At 41.0% G+C, this 20,399-nt stretch overlaps 1 protein-coding gene across 1 annotated transcript in view; it reads right to left on the reverse strand.

The window, feature by feature from the left end:
• Positions 1–5,431: 5,431 nt before the first annotated feature.
• The window catches only part of NRIP1 (nuclear receptor interacting protein 1), a 95,942-nt gene continuing 80,974 nt past the window's right edge, over positions 5,432–20,399 (reverse strand). Inside the window, exon 2 of the mRNA XM_066621003.1 lies at positions 5,432–15,704. Within this exon, the coding sequence (XP_066477100.1) occupies positions 11,842–15,345 (3,504 nt within the window). The 5' untranslated portion in view covers positions 15,346–15,704 and the 3' untranslated portion in view covers positions 5,432–11,841. The remainder of the gene's footprint in view (positions 15,705–20,399) is intronic.

A 20,399-nucleotide genomic window follows, 5' to 3' on the forward strand; every position in this document is an offset into this window, starting at 1 on the left:
ACAACAGCAAAGTTCTAGTACAGCATTATTGATGCCTGCTGTTGGAAGGCCCATGAAGACTTCTATTGGAAGCCTAAGGAGGCTGTGACAAGAAGTGTGTAGGACCTGAAATATAATTTAGCCCAATTCAATAATACGGCGATCACTCACAACTAGTTGGTCATATTGTGCTCCACCCACATGGTTCTTTAGTGAATGGGCACTTAAATTGGATGCTGCATGTGTGAATCATATCTAGCAAAGAATCCAGAGCACTCTTCTATTCCATCCTATGTAAAGGAATAGCTTCTATATCATTCCATATTGAGCAAAGACATTACTGTGAGATCTGAGAAACACTTCAGTCAGTAGAAGCTCTTTGAAGCTATAAACAATTCACACCTATTGCTTTGCTGCATTTGGTATATTATGAGTGTTCTGCGCTATTTATATTTATTCCAGTGCAAAAAGTCAGGCAGCAAAATCTTAAGGTGCACTGGTGCAGCCAGGCCACATGACCCATGCTGCATCCAGTGCCACTCCAGAGGTGGTTGGAGGTCTCCTCGGGGTAAGGGGATATATTTTCCCTTACCCCGGGTAAGCCCCAGCCACCCCATGGGGCTTGTTGGATCAGCGCCACGCCAGCTATATCACTGGCACAAATCCAAGAAGCCCTGCATCAGGCTGTCTGGTCTGGGAAAGGTGTTGGATGCAGCCAAATGTCCCATTATTTTAGTGGGTCATCTTTAAAATTCTCAGTGTTCTAGTATAGTTTGAAGACTGAAGAACTGATCACTGGAGCTTGTTCAGCATTTTACTGAACTTACTTTCTGTTGGAGACATGGGACATGTTCCTGCTCCATACGGACTGGGATAGTTTGGCATTTAGTCTCATGTGATGACTACTGCAGCTAGAGTTGTCTGTCACCAGAGTTCATGTTTGCTTGGAACACTAACCTCAATTACTTGTACTGTTCAATTCAAACACAAGGTGAGCATTGTGATCCTCAAGTTAGAATTTTAATCTGAGCTAGAGAACTCAACCTCTTCTCCCACCTTTCAGCTCTTACCTCTGACCCTGCCAGCCTCCACTCCACTTAGCATATCACTACATTTGTAGCTGTCAAGAAAGTCTCTTTTCCCTTTCACCATTGCACTTATTGCTGCTATGAGGATGAGCCAGAAATAGGAGTGATGGGGAAACTGCTGTGGGAGCATGGTGGGACCAATGGAGCTTTGCTCCGCAGATCCTGAACTCTGTGTTAGGCCAGAAGGTCTGACAGTCTCTCAAGTCCATGTTGGCAAAATAGCTGGTGCACTGTGGGGGTTGGGGCTTTCCCCCAGGTGACCTTTGGCAGCTGCTGCAGGGCCACAGGATACAGCAGTAGCTGCTTTGGCACCACTGCACCCAGTGGCACCGCCTTTAGGATTGGGCTACCTGACAGATTCATGGACAACAGGTCTGACTATGATTACCAGTCCTGGAGCTATATGCTATCTCCAGGTTCAGTTGAAGGATGCCTTCCAATAACACTGGCAAGGCAGGAGAGGGGTTATGCCCTCATCTTCTGCTTGTGTTCCCAAAGGCACCTGGTTGATCATGGGTGAAAAAAGGCTGCTGGATTTGATAGGCCTTTGGTCTGATTTAGAAGTGTTCTTATGTTTTGAAGATCCAGTTTGGTTAATCACCGGGCTTCAAATGCAATGCTTTTTAAATTGGTGTGCTGACATAATTGCATGATTTGCTGAGTTAAATGAGAAAGCAAATAGGAGGGGGGTCTCACTAATCACAGCCAAATGGCCTGATCATCTTCACCCCATATTCCAAGGGAATTCCAGGAGTTTGTGAATTATGATGTCCCATTTGGCTGAGACTGATCGTGTCATTCACAGTCATTCCTTGGTGCCTTGCCCCCCCCCCGAGAGTTCATCTCAATCTACTCTAATTTATTTTATGAAATATCCCAAGAACTAGGGACTGAAATCCTCCTGTATCTCCCACACTTTGAAAATATTAAGCACACCATTTATGAAAAACAAACCTCTGCAGCTATTTTATTGGGCTTTCTTTTTAAAATGTAACTGTAACATATGAGCAAAAGTTTACCCCATTTATTATTACGCTCTTAGTAATACTGTGCAGTCAAGTGCGAACTTGACTTCCGCCTTCTCAATTAACAGAGTATTAAGGCTTCCCTGAAGAGCAATAAACTCCTTTAATATGACAGGGGTATGAGTTCATTTATACGCTTTTCCAAGGTGTGTTTCCAAATCTGTGTGAAATTCCCTGAGCCGCTTTTTGATGGTCAGGGTGAAGCAAAATAGTCGTTTTTCTTCATTGATGGTGAAAATCATATCCCACAGGAGGTAAGCTAAGGAACCTAGTAGATTAATCTCTTTCAAATCAGTTTAGGTTTTTGTTTTTAAATGTTTTTGGTAGAATGTGAAGTTGTTTCTGGATACAATCTGTTCCATCACTATTGATTTCTTCTCCTGTTCAACCTTTAATTTAACCCAACCCAGTGAGAAACACTGTGGATACCTATGTTGATCTAGCAGTCCTGCTCTCGTACATCCCACTGACCTGTGTGTGCATGTGGCTCTGTGGGGAAGAAATGACCCAAGAAGAGTGCATGGAGTGCTACACACTGAAGGTAATAGGTCGGCTGTTTACCTGTGCTCTTTATGCACCTTTATTATTTTTTTCTAGCTCCCGAGGATCTATTGAGGCACTTTCAGCCTAAGTTCCTTGAGAAACAAAACTAGCTAAGGGCCCTAACATGCAAATTTTGAGCACTGATGCATTCGCAATTCAGCCATGAGGTAAGGGGACAAACATTCCCTTAACTTGAGGAGGCCACCATGACTGCCCCACCATCACAGGATGCAGTGCATGCCCAATTGGCATAGCTGCACCAGGTTGGATAGGATTGGACCCTAAGAAAGAACGCAACAGTGCAATCTACTGTTTATCCAAAAGTGTAATTGTATTCATTCAGTGGGGTTTATTCTGCACTCCCAGTGCCTAGGATTGCAAGTTAGGAGACCCATCCCTTCCCACTCTTTTTCCTTTTTGCCACGTTATCTAGTTTCGACAATATAAAGGATATGGGAGTGAGTGGCAAGTCTAGGACATAAGTTCATGGGTTCCAGATTTATGCAGTCCCTCGGGGAATGCTGGTTAAAAAGAGAAGCTATGCATAATGTAGCATGCATTATATGAATACTATTATTTCCCTCTCTCCCCAACTCTCTTTTGGTCTAGCAAATGTAGTTTCGCAACTAAGCCCCCAAATGCTCTGGTCAAGGTCCCAGAGTTAATAGAGATGAAAAGCCTGAACGATAGATAAGTCAGAGCAGACATGTCTGCATGGACTTTGAAGTAAGACAGAAAGGAGTGACCCCAAGCCTTTTAGTTCCCTGAATGTATTAACAAATAAACCAACATTAAGGACCATGTGAAGCAACCTGTGGCTTGCCCAGCAGTTTTATTTGTACTGAGAAGCAGTAATCATGTGAAATGGCAGGTGGTGGTAGTACTATAATAGCCTCATGGGGTACACGAACCCAGGAGCTGCTTTTCTTGATCATAGGTAATGTATAATGCTTCTCAGTTCCTTTGTTTCACAGTGCTCCACAATTACCTTCAATAAGCCTTCTTCCAGGCTATCTTACAGGATGAAATAGTGAACTGCAGCTGCTTGCTCATATTGCAAAAGATGACATGACTGTTCCCCACAAATATATTCATCTAATTTCACAGACTGAAATTCAGTAACAAACCTGTCATAGAACAGGAAGATCTGGATGCGTAAAGCAGGGGTACATATGCTTGGAGTGTGCCTAAGAACATAAGCCCTATGCTGTGCGAGAGGGCTTGGAGGTATTTTAGTGCTTTACATTAATGGACTTGAATGCTTTCGTTTTAATTGATTGCCTGATCCATTTCTTCAAGTATAAGACAGACTACACATTTAAAGAAACAAGCAGTACAATGCCATTTGAGAGACTGCTAAAGTACAGTCAGTACTCTTCAGCATATATAGTTACTTGAAGAGAACACAATGTCCAAGACTTGAGAAGAGCAGGGATGCCTCCCGGTCCAATCAAAATTCTAGAATGTCCCACAATCCTGCAACCACATTCCAATACGTGGAACTTCAGGGGCCATCACAAAATAATTGTAGGACACAACCAAAAGGAGGCACCGAAACAACCTTAATTATACTCACAACAAGGTAGATTTTAAAACAATGATTGAGCAAAAACCATGCTATAGAGTACGTTATACCATTTGCATGCATGGTTTTCAAATCCTCATGTATGTTTTTTACAGTTACTCTATTAGTTAAGTACAATCAATGTTTATATGAAAAATGTCCATGACTATCATCCACAACTGGACCCAAACTGCAGACTTTATGGGAGTTTAGCTGGAGCTCCTTGAGCTACTGCACTGAAAATTATAGATTTTCTTGGATACATGTAGCCTAACAGACTTTTGACTTTCTCCACTTTCACCACTGTGAACAGTTCTTTCCTGTCCTAATGGAAGCTCTTCTTTGCATAGAGATCCTATGAGTTAAATATGAAGGTACTTTATGGCACGCTTTGTGACTCTGCCCCCACCAGTTCCTTATATACTTTCTATTTTCCATTTCCTCCTCCACATTTGCCTTACCTGTCCAAAAAGCCATTTCAGAACTGTCTTAGCTTGTTTCTCTAATGATTGGCCTTTAGTTAAATGTGATATCCCAATCCTGCAAAGGAGGCCTAAAATTTCTTTAGGGCATAGCAAATATATATCAACACAAATGTCAATGACAGCAAAACAATGGTCAAGAGTAAACAGAAGCATGCATGGTTGGTAGGATCTGAAAGAAACCCTGGAAAAAAAAAAATAGGGTGACCTGTCAGATGCTTTTCGAAGAATATCATCCCTGAACTAGATATGTCTGTTCAAGTCTTCAGGACAATTTAGGTCTTTAGGTCTTCATTGAACATAAATTGTTCAATGTTCAACTAGAACATTTAGGTCTGGGCTTGTCCCCAGAGTCTATGGCCTAGTTCAGAATCATGGGTACCATCTGGTCATCCTCAGAAGCACACCAGGAAGACAAAGAAACATAGTTGTTCATTAGGTCAATCATAGTGCTAAGGGAACATATTGCAGTTCAGACAACCAGCGGAGCCTGTGCAATTATTTATGGGAAAGGTATGGAAATACTGGTGTGCTCCTGACTCACCAGGGACTGTGTGAAAGTAGTCATCATATAAGTTCACCAGGACATCCATGCAAAACCTATGCATGCAGCCACTGCAATCATGCAAAGTTCAGTCAGGGTAAAATATGCTGTTCTACAAGAAATAATGTTTTAATGTGTGTGTATATAAGGGGACTTCTTAGTGAAATCATTAGGGCTCAGACAAAGGCAGAGCTGCAGAATAAATATTCAATGCATTTTTTCATTTATTCAAATTTTCTGCAGGAAGTAAACACTGAAAGAATTAAAAAAACCTTCACACTGCAGTATGTACAGTTTTGTGACATCACATGAATAAACCATTTCTAATAAAAATGAGAACAATTAAATTAGTGAAAATTCCACAACAAAAAAATTGCATAAATCCCAGAATTCTTAAGTACAGCAATGAGAATTATATTCCACTGTCTCACAATACCGTAATAGAATTTGAGAGTTTTGAAATCGAATCAAAAAGTTAATGATGGTTGCGGCTAAAGAGCAGGGGTGCTTTTGAAATGTAAAATAAAAAGTTGATTTTATTTCTAGACCCTTTTCATTTGAAGCACATTCTTTCACAAAGCTAAAATACCACAGCAGAAGTCATGTCCAGAAACAGAATACAGTTGTGTTTGATAAACATCTGGTTTGACTTAAGACATTTTTGCCATTGCAGAGATGCACAGGGTCCCCCATGCATTTTTCATGCAGCAGGTAATCACAATTTTAAATAAAACATTTTCTATACATTCTTCCAGACTTGCAACTGTATACATACATGCAAAAAGTTTTTAAACCTATGTAATCATATTTACACTTAATACATGGAATATACATAACAAAAAGATTAAAATGTTTATTCCTTTGCATTAGATAGAATACAAAATATGTACTTTTCCATTAAAGAAACCACTATTTACATCACTTTTTTAAAAACCAATTTCAACATGTATGTGTAACAAGTCTATATATTTACATATGTATATTATATATATAAAATATATATATATATATATATATAACTCACCAATTTACTCAACTACGATACAGCAGAGAATAAACTGGCAATATTTTGCTGTCATCACTGACAACCCTATCACATTTTAATTGATGTTATTTTGGGGAAAATTAAATCAATGCTTTTTTAAAAATGTAAATCAAATACTTTATAATCTATTTTTTAAAAAATATATAGTTTAAGAAGTAAACACATGGCTGATTTCCCTTTCAAACTTTTGTGTTGTATCTTCCCAAGATGAGCGACTCACACAGAAATGTTTTTAGTATAAAACTTAAGGAGATTTGTTGAGAGATTCCACTGAATTCAATGGGATTTATTGTCTGGTATGTACAGAATTGCAGATGTGTAGGTGGCCCAAGCCCTGATGTGTAGGTAGCCCAAGGTAGTGGGCCTTCCTCCCAACTACATGTGTACAGGACTAGTCTTAAGTCATTTTCTCTAGCAAAATAGAATGTTGGGTTTTTTGTCCCCCCCCCCTCTAAAGTCCATATTTGTGTTTGCCTTTGTAGAATAGCAAAGAAACAAGAGAGTTCCATTTATTCTTCTGTTTACAGAACAAGACAGCTGTTTATTTTTCTCCTGCCCCAGCTGCCAGACTCCTACTCCAGCCATGCATTCAACTGTATCTTCAGTTGAATTTCTCCCTCCCTGTATGTACAGAGCAGGACTTATGTATTTAAATCTGGATCTGCTCATCACATTCAAAAGCAGGGGATGAAGGGACTCACATTTGAGCAAATGGGGCAAGCAGGTGAGAAGCATACAATTCCCAGTGACTTCAGGCCAAAGCAGATTTGTGCCTAAACATGCAAAGTGGCCAATGTTTTATTTTTTGAGTCTAGGAGTTTTGTACTCCTCTACAAAACCTACTACAACTATGGTAGTGGGTGAAGGGGTTTAGGGTCCAATCCTGAGCAGGGCCAGAGCTGGCACTGACCTCCAGCACCAGGTCCTGTAAGGCACACCCAGTGCTGGTCAGACATCGCCCAGAGCTAGTTAAGTGCCCTGGGTGTTGATGAGGGCTTCAGGGGTGGGGAAGGTGTTCCAGGGCAGGGTGAGGGTGGGGAGGGGAGAAGAACTGGGACAGGAGGGGTCCAGACCAGCACAGCTCTGCTCTGCCAGATCCTCTCAAATCTGTGCTGGTAAAATAGCCAGCACAGACTTGAGAAGCCCCACTGCAGAGCTTGGGAACAAAAGCCCCCTTCCCCTGGGGAGACCTCCTGCGGCTGCTGCATTGCCAAAGGATGCAGCAGTAGGCACTTTGCTGCCACCGCACCCAGCAGCGCCACCACCTTTAGAATCAGTTCTTTGCCCCTACCATGTTTTTGATCCTGAGTGCAGGACCCCCACACTTGAGGTTAAAACAGTGGTGGGCCAAAGTACTAAAAGCATCCCAACCTTCTACTGCAGTTTTGTGCTATTTAAAACGTTATACCCCATTGGACTTCATTTCATATTTAGGCACTCAGCTAGTATGGCTTTCTTTCCTGGAGTCCGCTGCTTAAACGTTTTTGCTTCCAGCTGAGCTCTGATAGCAGGTCAGCCTACAGACAACCAAGGAAGAAACTGAAAGTATACAAGCAGCTGTATGCTTTATTTGCTTGAATCACTCCTTCCATCCCCTGCTTTCTGTGTGATTGGGAAAGATTCTGGTGTAAATATATGAATGCTGACATTTTACCCTGCGTGTTTCTTACCAGGAATTACATAACATGGTTATACGCAAGTATGGCTTTATCTCAACCTAGTTTTGCTTAAATAAATTTTACTGGCCAAGTGGTTAAGGCAGCTGATTAAGTATTTGAAACCTTTTGGTTCAGATCTTATGGTCTACTCAATTCTGAGATTCACTGTGTCAGGAAGTAAAAGCAAAGGGTTGTAATAACTGATCTTTACAAGAAGGTCTGTAGTGCTGAACATTAATTTGTAATATTTGTTTGTGTTCATAAAACACAGATAACTGTTGCCTCTGTGCTCTTAAATATGTGTATGAATATCACCCAAGGGGAAATATCTAAATTGATAACCATTAGAACTGTCATCTCTCTAGTCTCTATGTTGAAAAGGCCACAATAAACTGTAACACCTTATTAAGAAATTTCTGCCCGATGTTGCATATACACAAGATGAATCAAATGTGTACACCTGTGGGCTGGACAGAAATAGGTTAAATCTGGGGTACAAAAATGCAGCCTATATGATTATGCTGAGACAGTATAAGTTAACAAATGTTTGTAATGGAATTAGTGCATGAGTAAATACATTTGAAGGCTTCATAGGAGTGGGATTAAGGAAGGGTGTTATACAACCAGTAGTGTGATGGGGGGTGTGGGGCTGAACCAGGGGTTGTGCATGGGGGGGAAGGGTGACACCACCACTGGCCAAAAAATTTTGTATCTTGGTATTTTTGAATAATACCATCAAGCTATATATCATGTGATGAGGAATTTCATGAATAATGCAATGAAGCAAACTGCACTGAAATCTCTATTAAAAGGTATAGCCAAAAAACAAAGTGGTGTGGGGTAATGGTGCATCACCCCACTCACCTCCTGGGACACTGCCCCGCCCACTGTATGGGTGGAGATTCATCATGGGGGTGACGTGCTAGCCTCCCACATCAGCTGTCACAAACCCTAGTGATACCACTGGATACAGTCAATTATTTCATGTCAATTTGCACTGGTGTTTTTATCTAAAGATATAAGTAGACCCCTTTGAGTAAATTAAAGGGTGATATTTTCTTCAGAGATATTAATCTACTTAGAATCTGGTTCTCTCTCTCTCTCTCTCTCTCTCTTTCTCTCTCACACACACACTCACTCACTTTCAAGAAAAATAAATGAAATAAGGAGAGGATGAATCTCCATTCACAACAATCTAAAATATAATTATTCTTAATAGTGTGCGTATGTGTGAGATCTGGGTTTTCACTGGCTAGAACTAGATCCTAATTATGAGGCAAAATATTTTAAATATCATCATTTATAGCCAGTATAGTGTTACAAGTAAGATTGATGATTCAAAATATGGATGCTCCAATATATTAAGCTTTATCCACTTCGCAATTTATTCACTTAGAACATGTTTTCACCATAGTTAAAACTTCTATACTCAGATGAAGCGGAACAGAAAATTACTGTTTCCCTAAACCAGTAATAAAAATCCTCTCAAAATTAATGGACTCCAACCAGTTCAACTGGGTCAAATAAAACTTTTTTGCTTGAGTGAGGTATATTTTTTAAAAAGTACCATAAGAGATGATTTGGGAAAGTTTTGAAGCCATTGGAAACTTCATATCTATGATTAGAGTGAATTCAAAATTATCACAGTCCAACTTTACTAACCAATACAGTGAATAAGAATGCTGATCTTATTGCAGTAGTTGAACAGTTTCAATAACATAAAATTCAAAGCCAATTCTGAGTAACCAGGCAAATACTGTCTAGAAATTATGAGGGAGGTAATAAGAAGTTTGGTCATATTAGTGGAGATTCCTTAAGAGGCTATTTTTAAATGCCTTATGACTAGAATAGTCAATGAAATGAAAGCTAGATTTCACATTGGAGAAAGTTTGTTTTTCTTACCCACTTCTCTGGTTCTAAATACAAGTTTAATGAGTGCTGCCAATTATTATATGAGGGGTGTGTGTGTATTTACACCAGTTATATTTTAATTTCATTTTGCTTAAATTTTCATTCCACCCTTCCAATTTATAAAATACTCTGCTTAATTCTGGGACATTAAGGGCTAATTTTCCCCCTTGCCACAAATAAGTTGTTCACAGACTAAGGGCCCAATCCTATCCAACATTCCAGGGCCAATGCAGCCACAATACAGCCTCGAGGTAAGGGAGCAAACATTCCCTTACCTTGAGGAGACTTTCATTACTGCCCCTCCCAACTGAAGGATCCAGTGCAAGTCTCGTTGGCATGACTGCATCAGCGCTGGAATGTTGGATTGGGCCCTAATTGATATTAATACATATATCACCTTCTTACAAAAGGAACTCTTGAGATGGATTCAAACAAGATATATATTTTTTGCAAGACAGATTACATTTCTTGAATAGCAGTCTGTCATGCAAATTCTTCTGAAATGAACAAAAATTAGAAACGCATTTTGTGATACGGCATGGCACTCAAAAGGAAAAAGCCCAAGATTCTACTGGACATGCACAAGGCTTTGGGTAGGCCTAAGCAGCTCTTTGGATCAGCCAATACGTATTCTAGCAATTTAAATAGTATTCCATTGTCTAGACATATTGCTCATGTTGTACGAAAGCATCAACTAATAGATTAACCATTCTATTTCCTCTTTTTTAAAGAAAAACATTACTTCTTGAAAATCTCAACTTCTTTCACATATTTTGACTCAAGATCTGACTAACATTTAACAGTGTAAATGAAATAAATAAAAATTTATGATAATCTGTTACTTCCAGCATAGCACGAAGTCTTGTTTTATACATACAAAAGATAAAGCATAATCCAGACTTTGTATGAATTCCATCTGACTTTGTATGAATTCTGTCTGACTATCTCTAGGGAAGGCATTTTTCAAATGGAACTAGAGAACATATTTCTTGTTGCTCACCCAGATATTAAAATGTAATTAAAAGTAATTTTGGAAGCACTAAGAGTTTCATTTCTGTCCATTTCCCTAGGTAACACTGATAAGGACTACAAACATAATAACTAATACCTTAGTCTGAGTGTTCCATTTATAGAAACAAAATTTTTCACATTTCACAAATATTTAAAAAAAAAATTATGCTGCCCCAGTGCTCAGAACTTCAAACAGGGAACTATATCACACAGGTGGATGAAATGGTGCAAAGTGCTTGGCCACCAGTGTATGCTGTTTGTTACATATGTGTTATATCAGTAGTTCCAAATAAGGACCCCTCTTTTATATACACATTTCTAAGCACAGGCTGCTTCCTCTGTTTTTGTTCCTACACTGGTTCAGGTACATATAAAGAATTCCACCCGTGTGGTTCAGATTCACAAACTTTATAAATAATGCCTCAGGGCCAGATCTTATCCAATTTTCCAAAGCCAGTGCAGCTGTGCCAATGGGATGTACGCTGCATCCTGTAGTGAGGAGGCCGTCACAGAGGCCTCCTCAAGGTATGGGAACATTTGTTCCCTTGCCTCAGGGCTGCACTGAGGTTGCACTGGTGCTGGAAAGTTGGACAAGATTGGGCCCACAGTTCCTTGGGAGAGCTGTACTGCACCACTTGTGTAATTTGCAAAGACATCAGGACACAGAACCAAATGAGTTAAAAGGAGAAGTCTGAAGAGGCAGATGCAACTATGTCAGCAAAAGTATGTGCATGAGAGGCCTACGTCCCAAGCCACAGACTTGTTATGGAGGTTTAGACAACAATTCATATAGATCCCCGTCTGACAAGTTTCCTGGAAAGTAGAAAAAGAAAATAGCTACGTGTATTTTAAATATCGGCAGAAACGTTTATCAAACAAAACCATGTTTCATTTATACCATGCTTTTCTCAAATCATGCTAGCTTTATACAACACTTAAAAAAAAAAGCAAAGATTTAAACCTGACTGTAAACACTTCATATGATTATAATTTACTCTGGTTCTTTTTTTATCGTTAACACTTTCTCTAAGAGTCCATAGACGCCTCCATTCACATTGTGTTGAAGGGATACCTTATTATCTAGATGGCTATTGTAAGGATTTCTTATATTATGAAAAGGTATTTTACATTCTGTGACAGGCAATAACTCTTTCTTGAATGTGATAGCTGATGAATTTTCTGCCAGTGATGTCTCGCTCCAAGTGTCTTTCCCATGTATTTCCTGAACAGAACTTCCACCTTTCTGTAACATGTAATACAATATTGGATTTGTTTTGGTCAGTCTTGGGGAGTCTCTCTCATGCTCATTTTTGTCCACATCTGTGATAACCCATTTGATAGGCCCCTTTTCATTTGGTACGTGACAAACATTAAACTGATCACATTCAGATTTGGATGACACAGTACTTCCCAAATGCTCAGTGTAGGGTGAACTGGCAGGACTCTTCATTGCAACGGAATACTGAAATGTTCGATGATCAAAACAATTGGGCAACTGCCCAGGATTCCCCATTACTGTGTGTACTGAAGAAACACTGAATTCAGCTTTACTATTAGTTGTTATATTATTTTTGCTTCCTTTCTTTTTGCTATCAGTTACTGCTGAACTGTTCCTATGTGGAGACATATCTTTTTCACAATTTTCTGAGAGAAGCAATTGTTTCAACACATTAAACCCTTTGCTTTCTCTAGACCAGCTCCTATTTTCACTTTCATTATTTGAGCCATGACATGAAGAATATTTTAACTCAGCATCAGTTCGGCTGAATTTCAATTCTTTCTGGTTGAACCCAGATCCATATAAGGCATCTGCAGAAGACTTGTGATTGTCTGCAGAATCAGACATGCTACCTTTGTTACCTTTCAGTATCTTTAAAGAGCTTTCTGAAAGTTCAGGATGCAGTTTCCTCTTCTTAGGGACTGTGCTGTGACTTTTTGATTCTAGAAATGTCCGCTCACTGTTTCTGTGGCTCTTGTCCAGATCGTCTGCGGCATATCCATCTTGATTTTGTCTCAGCAATCGACTTAGTAGGCCGTTCTTTGAAAAAGAAAAGTCTTGAGGTGAGAGAGGGTCAGATTTAAACTCTTCTGATGCTGGAGAAGAAACCGTGTTTCTGTCTAATGAATGAGCTATTCCTTGAAATTTCTTACTAACACTTTCCCTTATTTGCTGTGCATTTGGATTCTGAAGGGCATTTGATTCCTCAGAAGGCTCAGCTTTTATTTTCACAGTCAATATTTGTTCATTCAAAGCCTTTTCTGTTGAGTCTTGTAAACTCTCTTCTTTTGAAAGCATTCTCTCTTTTGTTTCACTCAAACCTTTGTTGGAAGTTCCCAGCAGCAGTTGGAGGACAGTGCGTCTTTCAAGCAGATTTTGGATTTCTGAACTGGGAAACCGTTGCTCTGCTGGTAAAGGCTGACTACTGAGTATTTTGTTTTCTTCAAGTGTACCTGATTGGTTAGTAAGCAGGGAGCTATTTAGCCCATCTATCAATCCTATGGGTTTCTCTGTGTTTAAGGTCATCATCTTTTTGCCCTTTGGCCTTTGCTCATCCATTGACATGGAAGACTGTATCCCACATTGAGCCAAGTTCTGCAATAATTTGCTTGCGCTAAATGACGAAGATTTTTGTACCATTTCATTTCTGTTCTGCTTAGTTCCATGAAGTTCTTTATGGACTGAAAGATCTATCAAGTGTTTAGAAGCTGGATTAATTAGCCTCTCTGGCTGTATGATGCAGGTATACGGTGGTGAATTATGTTTAACCAATAAAGGAGAATGGTGTGACAGATTGATTGGTGATTCTGCTTTCGCAGAAGTTAGCAAAGGTGGAGTGTTTATTGGAGTAATTCGATTTGCACTGGAGCAGTCAGTCACAGGAGTTCTGTTCCCTGTTGGTAAATTAAATTTTGCCACATCGGCTGTAACTACTGTTCCCTCAGTTTCTGTATTTTTCTCTGCACTGTCTTCATTTTTATGGCCAAGTAATAACTGAAGCAAAGTTACTTTCTGATGTGGATTCAACTTAGCACTTTTAGAGGCATCCTTCTCTTCTACATTCTCTAGACATGGAACTTTTGAATCCCAGTTATGAAGCAGGGATTGGGTTAAATTATCTAGAGAAGCAGACTGCCCAGAGTCTGGTTTGTTTGTTTTTTGTTTGAAAGATAAGTCTATGGGAAGACAGTTGGAATGGGAACTTTCATCATCGCTGCTGTCATCTTCTGTAAAACTAGGATTGTTGTCCGAGTACTCATCAACTGTAGTTGGTGTACTACTCTCCTCAAAAATACTGGATCTCTCACTCTGCTCATAACCTTTATTCTGCTTAGTAGCACTGTGGTTTTTAAGAAGGTGCAAAAGTAAACTACTGTTGGTAGGTGGCTTCACGTGATTTTTTTCCACTGTGGCTTTATAGCTTATGCTTTTTGGAGATGAATGAATTATGCCCATAGGACTCTGAAAAGGTGTTGTATTGCTTTTGTTGCTTATTGATTTAGTTGAGGATCTTGCCTGACCATTCAGATGGCTTTCCATTCCTTTTGACATTTTGAAATGACCAACATCTTTTGGAGCACTTTCTTTCAATCTTGCCATTGCAGCAAGTCTCTCGCTTGCAATCTGATTTGCATTTTGTGCTTTCAGAGCATGTTCCCTGGAGTACTGCTGCAAGTGCGCTTCGCTTGAAAGGAGCAAAGCTAGCTGGCTGCAAGCCACACTTGGTTTGGGAGATGTAGCAGGACTGGACCTTTTTTCTACCATGCTTGCAACAGCTTGTAATCTTGCAGCACAAGATAGTGGCTCATTGATCACCTGAGGAGCACTCTGTCCTGTATGTGAGGACTCTATAAAACGGTCTTTAGCCAGATTTGTTGTTAACTCAGGCAGGCTGGTCTCCAGTTTTTCATCTTTTGCTTTGCTCTTCTTCAGCAGAGTCTTCAAGTGACTAGATGCAACACCATAGCACCTTAAGTCTTTCTCAACTTGCAGGGAATCATGGTTGAGGGAATATCCTTGCTCCTTGAGGCTCTGCCTAATCTGTTGTGACAAAGCTACACTCTGCAGCCTAGAGCTGAATGACTGAAGCAAAGAGGCCAGTAATGTGCTATCTTGTTTGCCTTTAGGCACATTTTCAACCATGCCAGCTAACAAGACTTCTTTTTTCCCATTTAAATCCACAATGGAATCAGACAACCGTCTTCTCTTTGCAGCATTCCAGTCTTCAGAAGACTGCAGCAGCCTTGCCTTTTTGTGATGCAGCATGCCAGAACCTCGATATGTGTGTGTGTTAGGAACTGGACCATCTCTCTGACAGCTGGGAGATGCATTTCCAGAAACCTTTAAGTTTTGATCCTCTGCACCAGGTCCAACAGGTTTTTTGTCAACCACAGAACCCGAACCTCCAGCTGCTTGATGCATTAGTAATCCTTCTAGGTAAGTTAGAACAATGGAATCCTGGTGCATCTCAGAGACAAGCTCTTCTCCATGAGTCATGTTCAATAGAAGTATCCGCAAAGATTCCCTTCTGATTCACTTAAGGACTAGTTGTATAGCTGGACTGAGATTCAAGTTAGTAAACAAGTCTATAGCATTCTACAAAATGTGTAGCAAAACAACCACAGTTTTCCTATCAGGTTTCTTCCTGAAAGTATTCGTGTCAGAGTCAAAGTTCCAATTTTATCCATTTCTGCTGTAAGACACCAAATGCATTGGTGAAGATGACCCAGAGGTATTATTTAAAATTCAGTTCCAGAGTAAAAATATGCATGTTCTTCCAGCAGACTTCTAGGACAGAAGGCGGTTGCTTTTTTCTTTTCCTTCAAATCTTTTCATATGATGCAAGACTTGGATGCCTACAATGGAAGAAGAAAAACACAGAATCAGTCAAGGTATTTAAAACATATCCAAAAACGTTTAAGTAAAAATAGGGATGTTCTCCTAGAACCTTCTCTTACTCAGCTAAAACTACCTGAATCATCTAGCGCTTTCTTGCCTTCTCTATATTCCTTATCAACCCCTCTCCCTCACCCATCTGTATAGACAACAGTTACACAATGGACCACTAACTTTAGCAATGCAATAAATCCCAAAGAGTTGAACTTAAACTTTTTTGGGACTGTGAAACGGGCAGCCCATCTCAAACTGTGCTGCAACAGGGAGGCTGGCTGGCCTGTCCCACATCTAACGCAAGGCTGGGGCCAAATGCGGCTCAGACCACAGCAAGGGGAATGCAGTTCCCTTACTGTGGGTAATGCAGCAGTAGCCCAAATGGGGCTACTTGGATGGTCCAGAACTCCTCTGGGCTGCCTGGGACCAGGGTTAGGATCCAGCTCTTGTGCTGGATCCTGACTCCACCCACCTGCCCGGGCCCAGCCCACTCATGGGTATGCCCACCGCCTACCCTCCCCTGCCCCCAAATGCCTGCTTCTTACCCTCCCCACACTCTCTGACCCCCGTGCTGGTCTGACTAGGCCAGCGCGGGCTTACCATTCTGCCAGCCCAATGGGGCTTGGGCTGGTCTCCTTCCTTGGATGGTGGTGCAAAAGTGCTTTATGGCAGTTTTGCAACACGTTTGGGCCGGCGCAAGGGACTTGCACCGGCTGAGGGTGCCTTTGGGACTGCGCCCTCATTCACTTTTGCTAGTAACGTGTCTGTCTTACATCAGATTCAGTGATATATGTCAGCAGTTGCTGAAATATATATATTTCAAAAATTCAATTCAAAGTCAATACCAGATTTTAGTGTTTATGAACATTTTGTATGGATATAAGAAATCATGTGAACTATTACTATATTTCCTATGATACATGGCATTGTAGGATAGGGCCAAATAGAGGCCCTGACAAAAGCTACCTATTCACTGCTACTGCAATGTAGGTCTTGGGGACAGTGGAATTTCTGTTTGCAGTAGAGGTTTCCAGTCTGACCAGAAGTAGCTTTGGGTGGTTCTGAGGGCCATTCTGAGGCTTGTGGAAGCCACAAGAGTGGGTTGCCAGCCTAGCACGTCCTGGAAGAGGCTTCTGGGGGCATCCAGTAAGTCATTCTGAAGAATTGCAACCCACTGCAAAAGATGAAGTAGGTCATGGCGCTGGAAAGATTGGGAACTGCTGTACTAAGTATTCTAAAAATCAAGGGTAATAGTAATTTAAATGATCCACTTCATAACTCTTTTCCCCCCAGATTTTTCAGACATTTAAAGGAAGTCAGCCTACCTATAAATGTCAGTCATAAAGACAGAGTGTTTGGCATCTGTGAATGACTAAGCAGTAATTCGCAAAGTGGTGCACAAGAGAGAAAGTGCACCATCTGCTAAAGTCAAATAAAAAAACACAGCAAAATTAGTGATAGATAAAAAAAACAAGCTTTTCACTACAAAAATCCATCACTTCTATGGCAACTAAAGTCTGGATATCATAAATGGGTACAATAATACCACTGAACAAAACATTTATAGAACAAGTATAACCTAGTCATTTGAGGGACAAGCACATACAGGTGGGACCTCTGTATCCAGGGGGATCCATTCTTAGATCTCCCACAGATACCAAAAATAGTGGTTAAGGAAATTCATGATCTTCGGTCTCTTAACTCCACAAAAAGGGACCAGAGTCCCTGGAGGGCTTGCTGAAGCTCGCAGAGGCTGCATGCGTCCACCCATGGCCTCTGTGCGATTCAGAATGGCCCATGAAGGTAAAAAGTCACAACTTCCAGTTTCTCTCAGGAAACCAGAAGTGACATTTTTATGCCTTTTAAGGCATTCTGAAGCCTGGGGAAGCCGGAAGCGTCTTTTCACCTATCTGGGCCATTCTGAAGCCCGCAGAGGCCAGAGACAGATACACGCAGCCTTTGCAGGCTTCAGAAAACCCTCTGGAGGTGACCGGAGCTCCAGGCACTTTCAGGTGGGGCCAAATCTGGCCCAACATGGGTTCAGAGGACCCACGATGAGCCAGATCCATAGATGTAAAATCCGCAGATAAACAAAGTCCACCTGTATACCATTCAGCCTCATGACACTGATACCCTTTGCCAAACTCATTTAATACAGTGTTTTTAAATATATAGCAATATATTTTCAGTGGTAGCAGTGATAACACAGGCCAACACACATTTTGCTTCCTTAAACGTTACACCAATTTCTGGGTATATTTGGGGTGCTGATTCCAAAAACGGCATCTGTTTTGCCCTATCACGTCTAGTTTTGGAGACACGGCATAGCCTGTTTAGTGAATGGTTCAAGTACCTTCCTCATGAGGAAGCCTACACCATGGCTTCCTCATGAGGAAGCTGCTTGAACCATTCACTAATGAGGCTATACTATATCTCCAAAACTAGACGTGATAGGGCAAAACAGATGCCATTTTTGGAATCAGCACCCCAAATTCATATCAAACCACCATAAAGCTTGGGAAAAGCCTTTCTGAACCTCAGTTTTGTAGGCCTGTGTAATCACTGTTGTAGTAATAAGTAACTGCTACAGGTTTCTGTTTGCATATACAGTAAATGCAGCCCTCCATATTTGCAGGGTTGGTACCCGTGGCTTTGAATACCTGTGGGTTCCAAACTAACAGGGTGGGCCACCTGTACACCTCTGAATCCGCCCAAAGCTGTGCTCTGGTCGGGTCCAAAGGACATTCTGAGGGCTGGGGAGGCTGGCCTGCGGAAGGCCACGTAAGACCTCCAAAAGGCTGAAAAGCATGATTTCCAGTTTTCAGCCAAACCTGAAAGTTGTGCTTTTTGGCACTCTGAAGGGCCACCATACCAGAAAACCATGGATTTCATTATCCATGGGTTTCCTGGAACACCCACAGATAATGAGGGTCACTCAGTACCTTCTAAAGAGTTAACTGTGTTAGCCCCCTAAATTCCAGAAATTTAATGAGAGGTCATGCTACTAACAGTGAACAGGTCTGAGAACACTCTGAATCACCACTGAGAATTCTCCCTGAGTCAGCCCTATAGTAGTCCTTCATATGTAAGCAATTGAAAAAAAAGAGAACAGCAGTCTTTAAAAATATTGTTTAAAATATATGCAATTGTCATAAATGGAATATAGATTATAACCAACAGATACAATATGAAAACTAGCATTTAACACACAACTGGATTCTAACAGCTAGTAAGTTATACTGATGTAGTCCAACTTTCATTTTGCAAACATGGAACCCAGTGCTAAACTGTAGAAGCATGTTTACTATGCCTACACATAGGCAAAAATGTTAATAATTAATAGTGTCTGTTACATGAAGATGGGTCCTGAAACTTGAAAGCACAGTTCATTAAAAATCAGAATGGCCCATATAGGCAAATGACCCATAAAGGCCTTTATAGACCCATTATCTATACTTGCCACTGGTTTTCCTTATTTCTATGTCTAAACTGCCATTAAGAGTTAAAAAAACATGTATATCTATCTAAATGCCTTTACTCTTGTCAGTGTGCCAATCCAACGGGCACTGATCACCATTCAGTGGTTCTCAAACTTCTAGGGAGCATTACTCCCTAATTAAGTCTGCGGGGGAGGGGGAAGGCAGCATCATGATCCCCAGGATTACATCGCTAAGGAGGTCAAGAGGGTGCTTTTACTTCCTGTGGACGTGGGCAAGCCACAAAATGTGTGAAGAGCTCTGCACAGCCCTCCGCAGGGCTCCCCAATTGTTAGAATGTTGAGAAACAGCACGAGCAAAGCACCTCTTGCAAACCGGAAGTGGTTTGCACGTGCTGTTAATCAACATTCTAACACTCGGGGAGCCCTGTGGAGGGCTGTGTGGGGCTCCCCACACCTCCGGCTCCTTGCTTCTGCCCACAGTAAGTAAAAGCACCCTCCCTCACCTCCCTTAGCAACACGATCCTGGGGACTGCGTTGCTGCCTCCCCCCTTGCCCTGCCCCTTAAAGGGATGGAGGAAGCTTTACACAAATTGGTGTGTTGCATCCCACCAGTTTGAGAACCACTGTCATATAGCAAAAAAATTATTAAATGAATAATAAGAACATAAGAGCAGCCCTGCTGGATCAGGCCAAAGGTCCATCTAGTCCAGCTTCCTGTATCTCACAGTGGCCCTCCAAATGCCCCAGGGAGCACACAAGACAACAGACACAACCTGCGTCCCCCACAACCTCTCCCCTGCATCTGGCAATCAGCGGCAGCCTGTCTCTAAAACCAAGAACTTGGCAATCTTTCTGACCTCACATTCAGGAAGAGGTGAGGAAGATTATTTGTTTAATCTGTGCATACCTCCCCTTCAATGTAAAACAGTACCTCAAAAAAGAAAATGGCAGAACACATCCAATGATCGTTTATGAAATTATAAGCAAGTATGCATTTAAAAACGGACCATGCAGAAATCCATGAAGATGGGTCGGTTGATAGATACTATTAGGGAGCCATGCTAGTCACTGTAGTTCACTTTGACACTTTTTGGAAGGTTGAACAAAATGTGACAGATATTCCCTCAATATCGCTCAAAAAAACCCAACAACATACTAAAAGGCATAATGCAAACTAGAGAGGCAATACAAAAAACATGGCAAATATTCAGAAGAAAATTGA

Source organism: Tiliqua scincoides, chromosome 3 (genome assembly GCF_035046505.1).
Source record: "Tiliqua scincoides isolate rTilSci1 chromosome 3, rTilSci1.hap2, whole genome shotgun sequence".
Taxonomy (NCBI): domain Eukaryota; kingdom Metazoa; phylum Chordata; class Lepidosauria; order Squamata; family Scincidae; genus Tiliqua; species Tiliqua scincoides.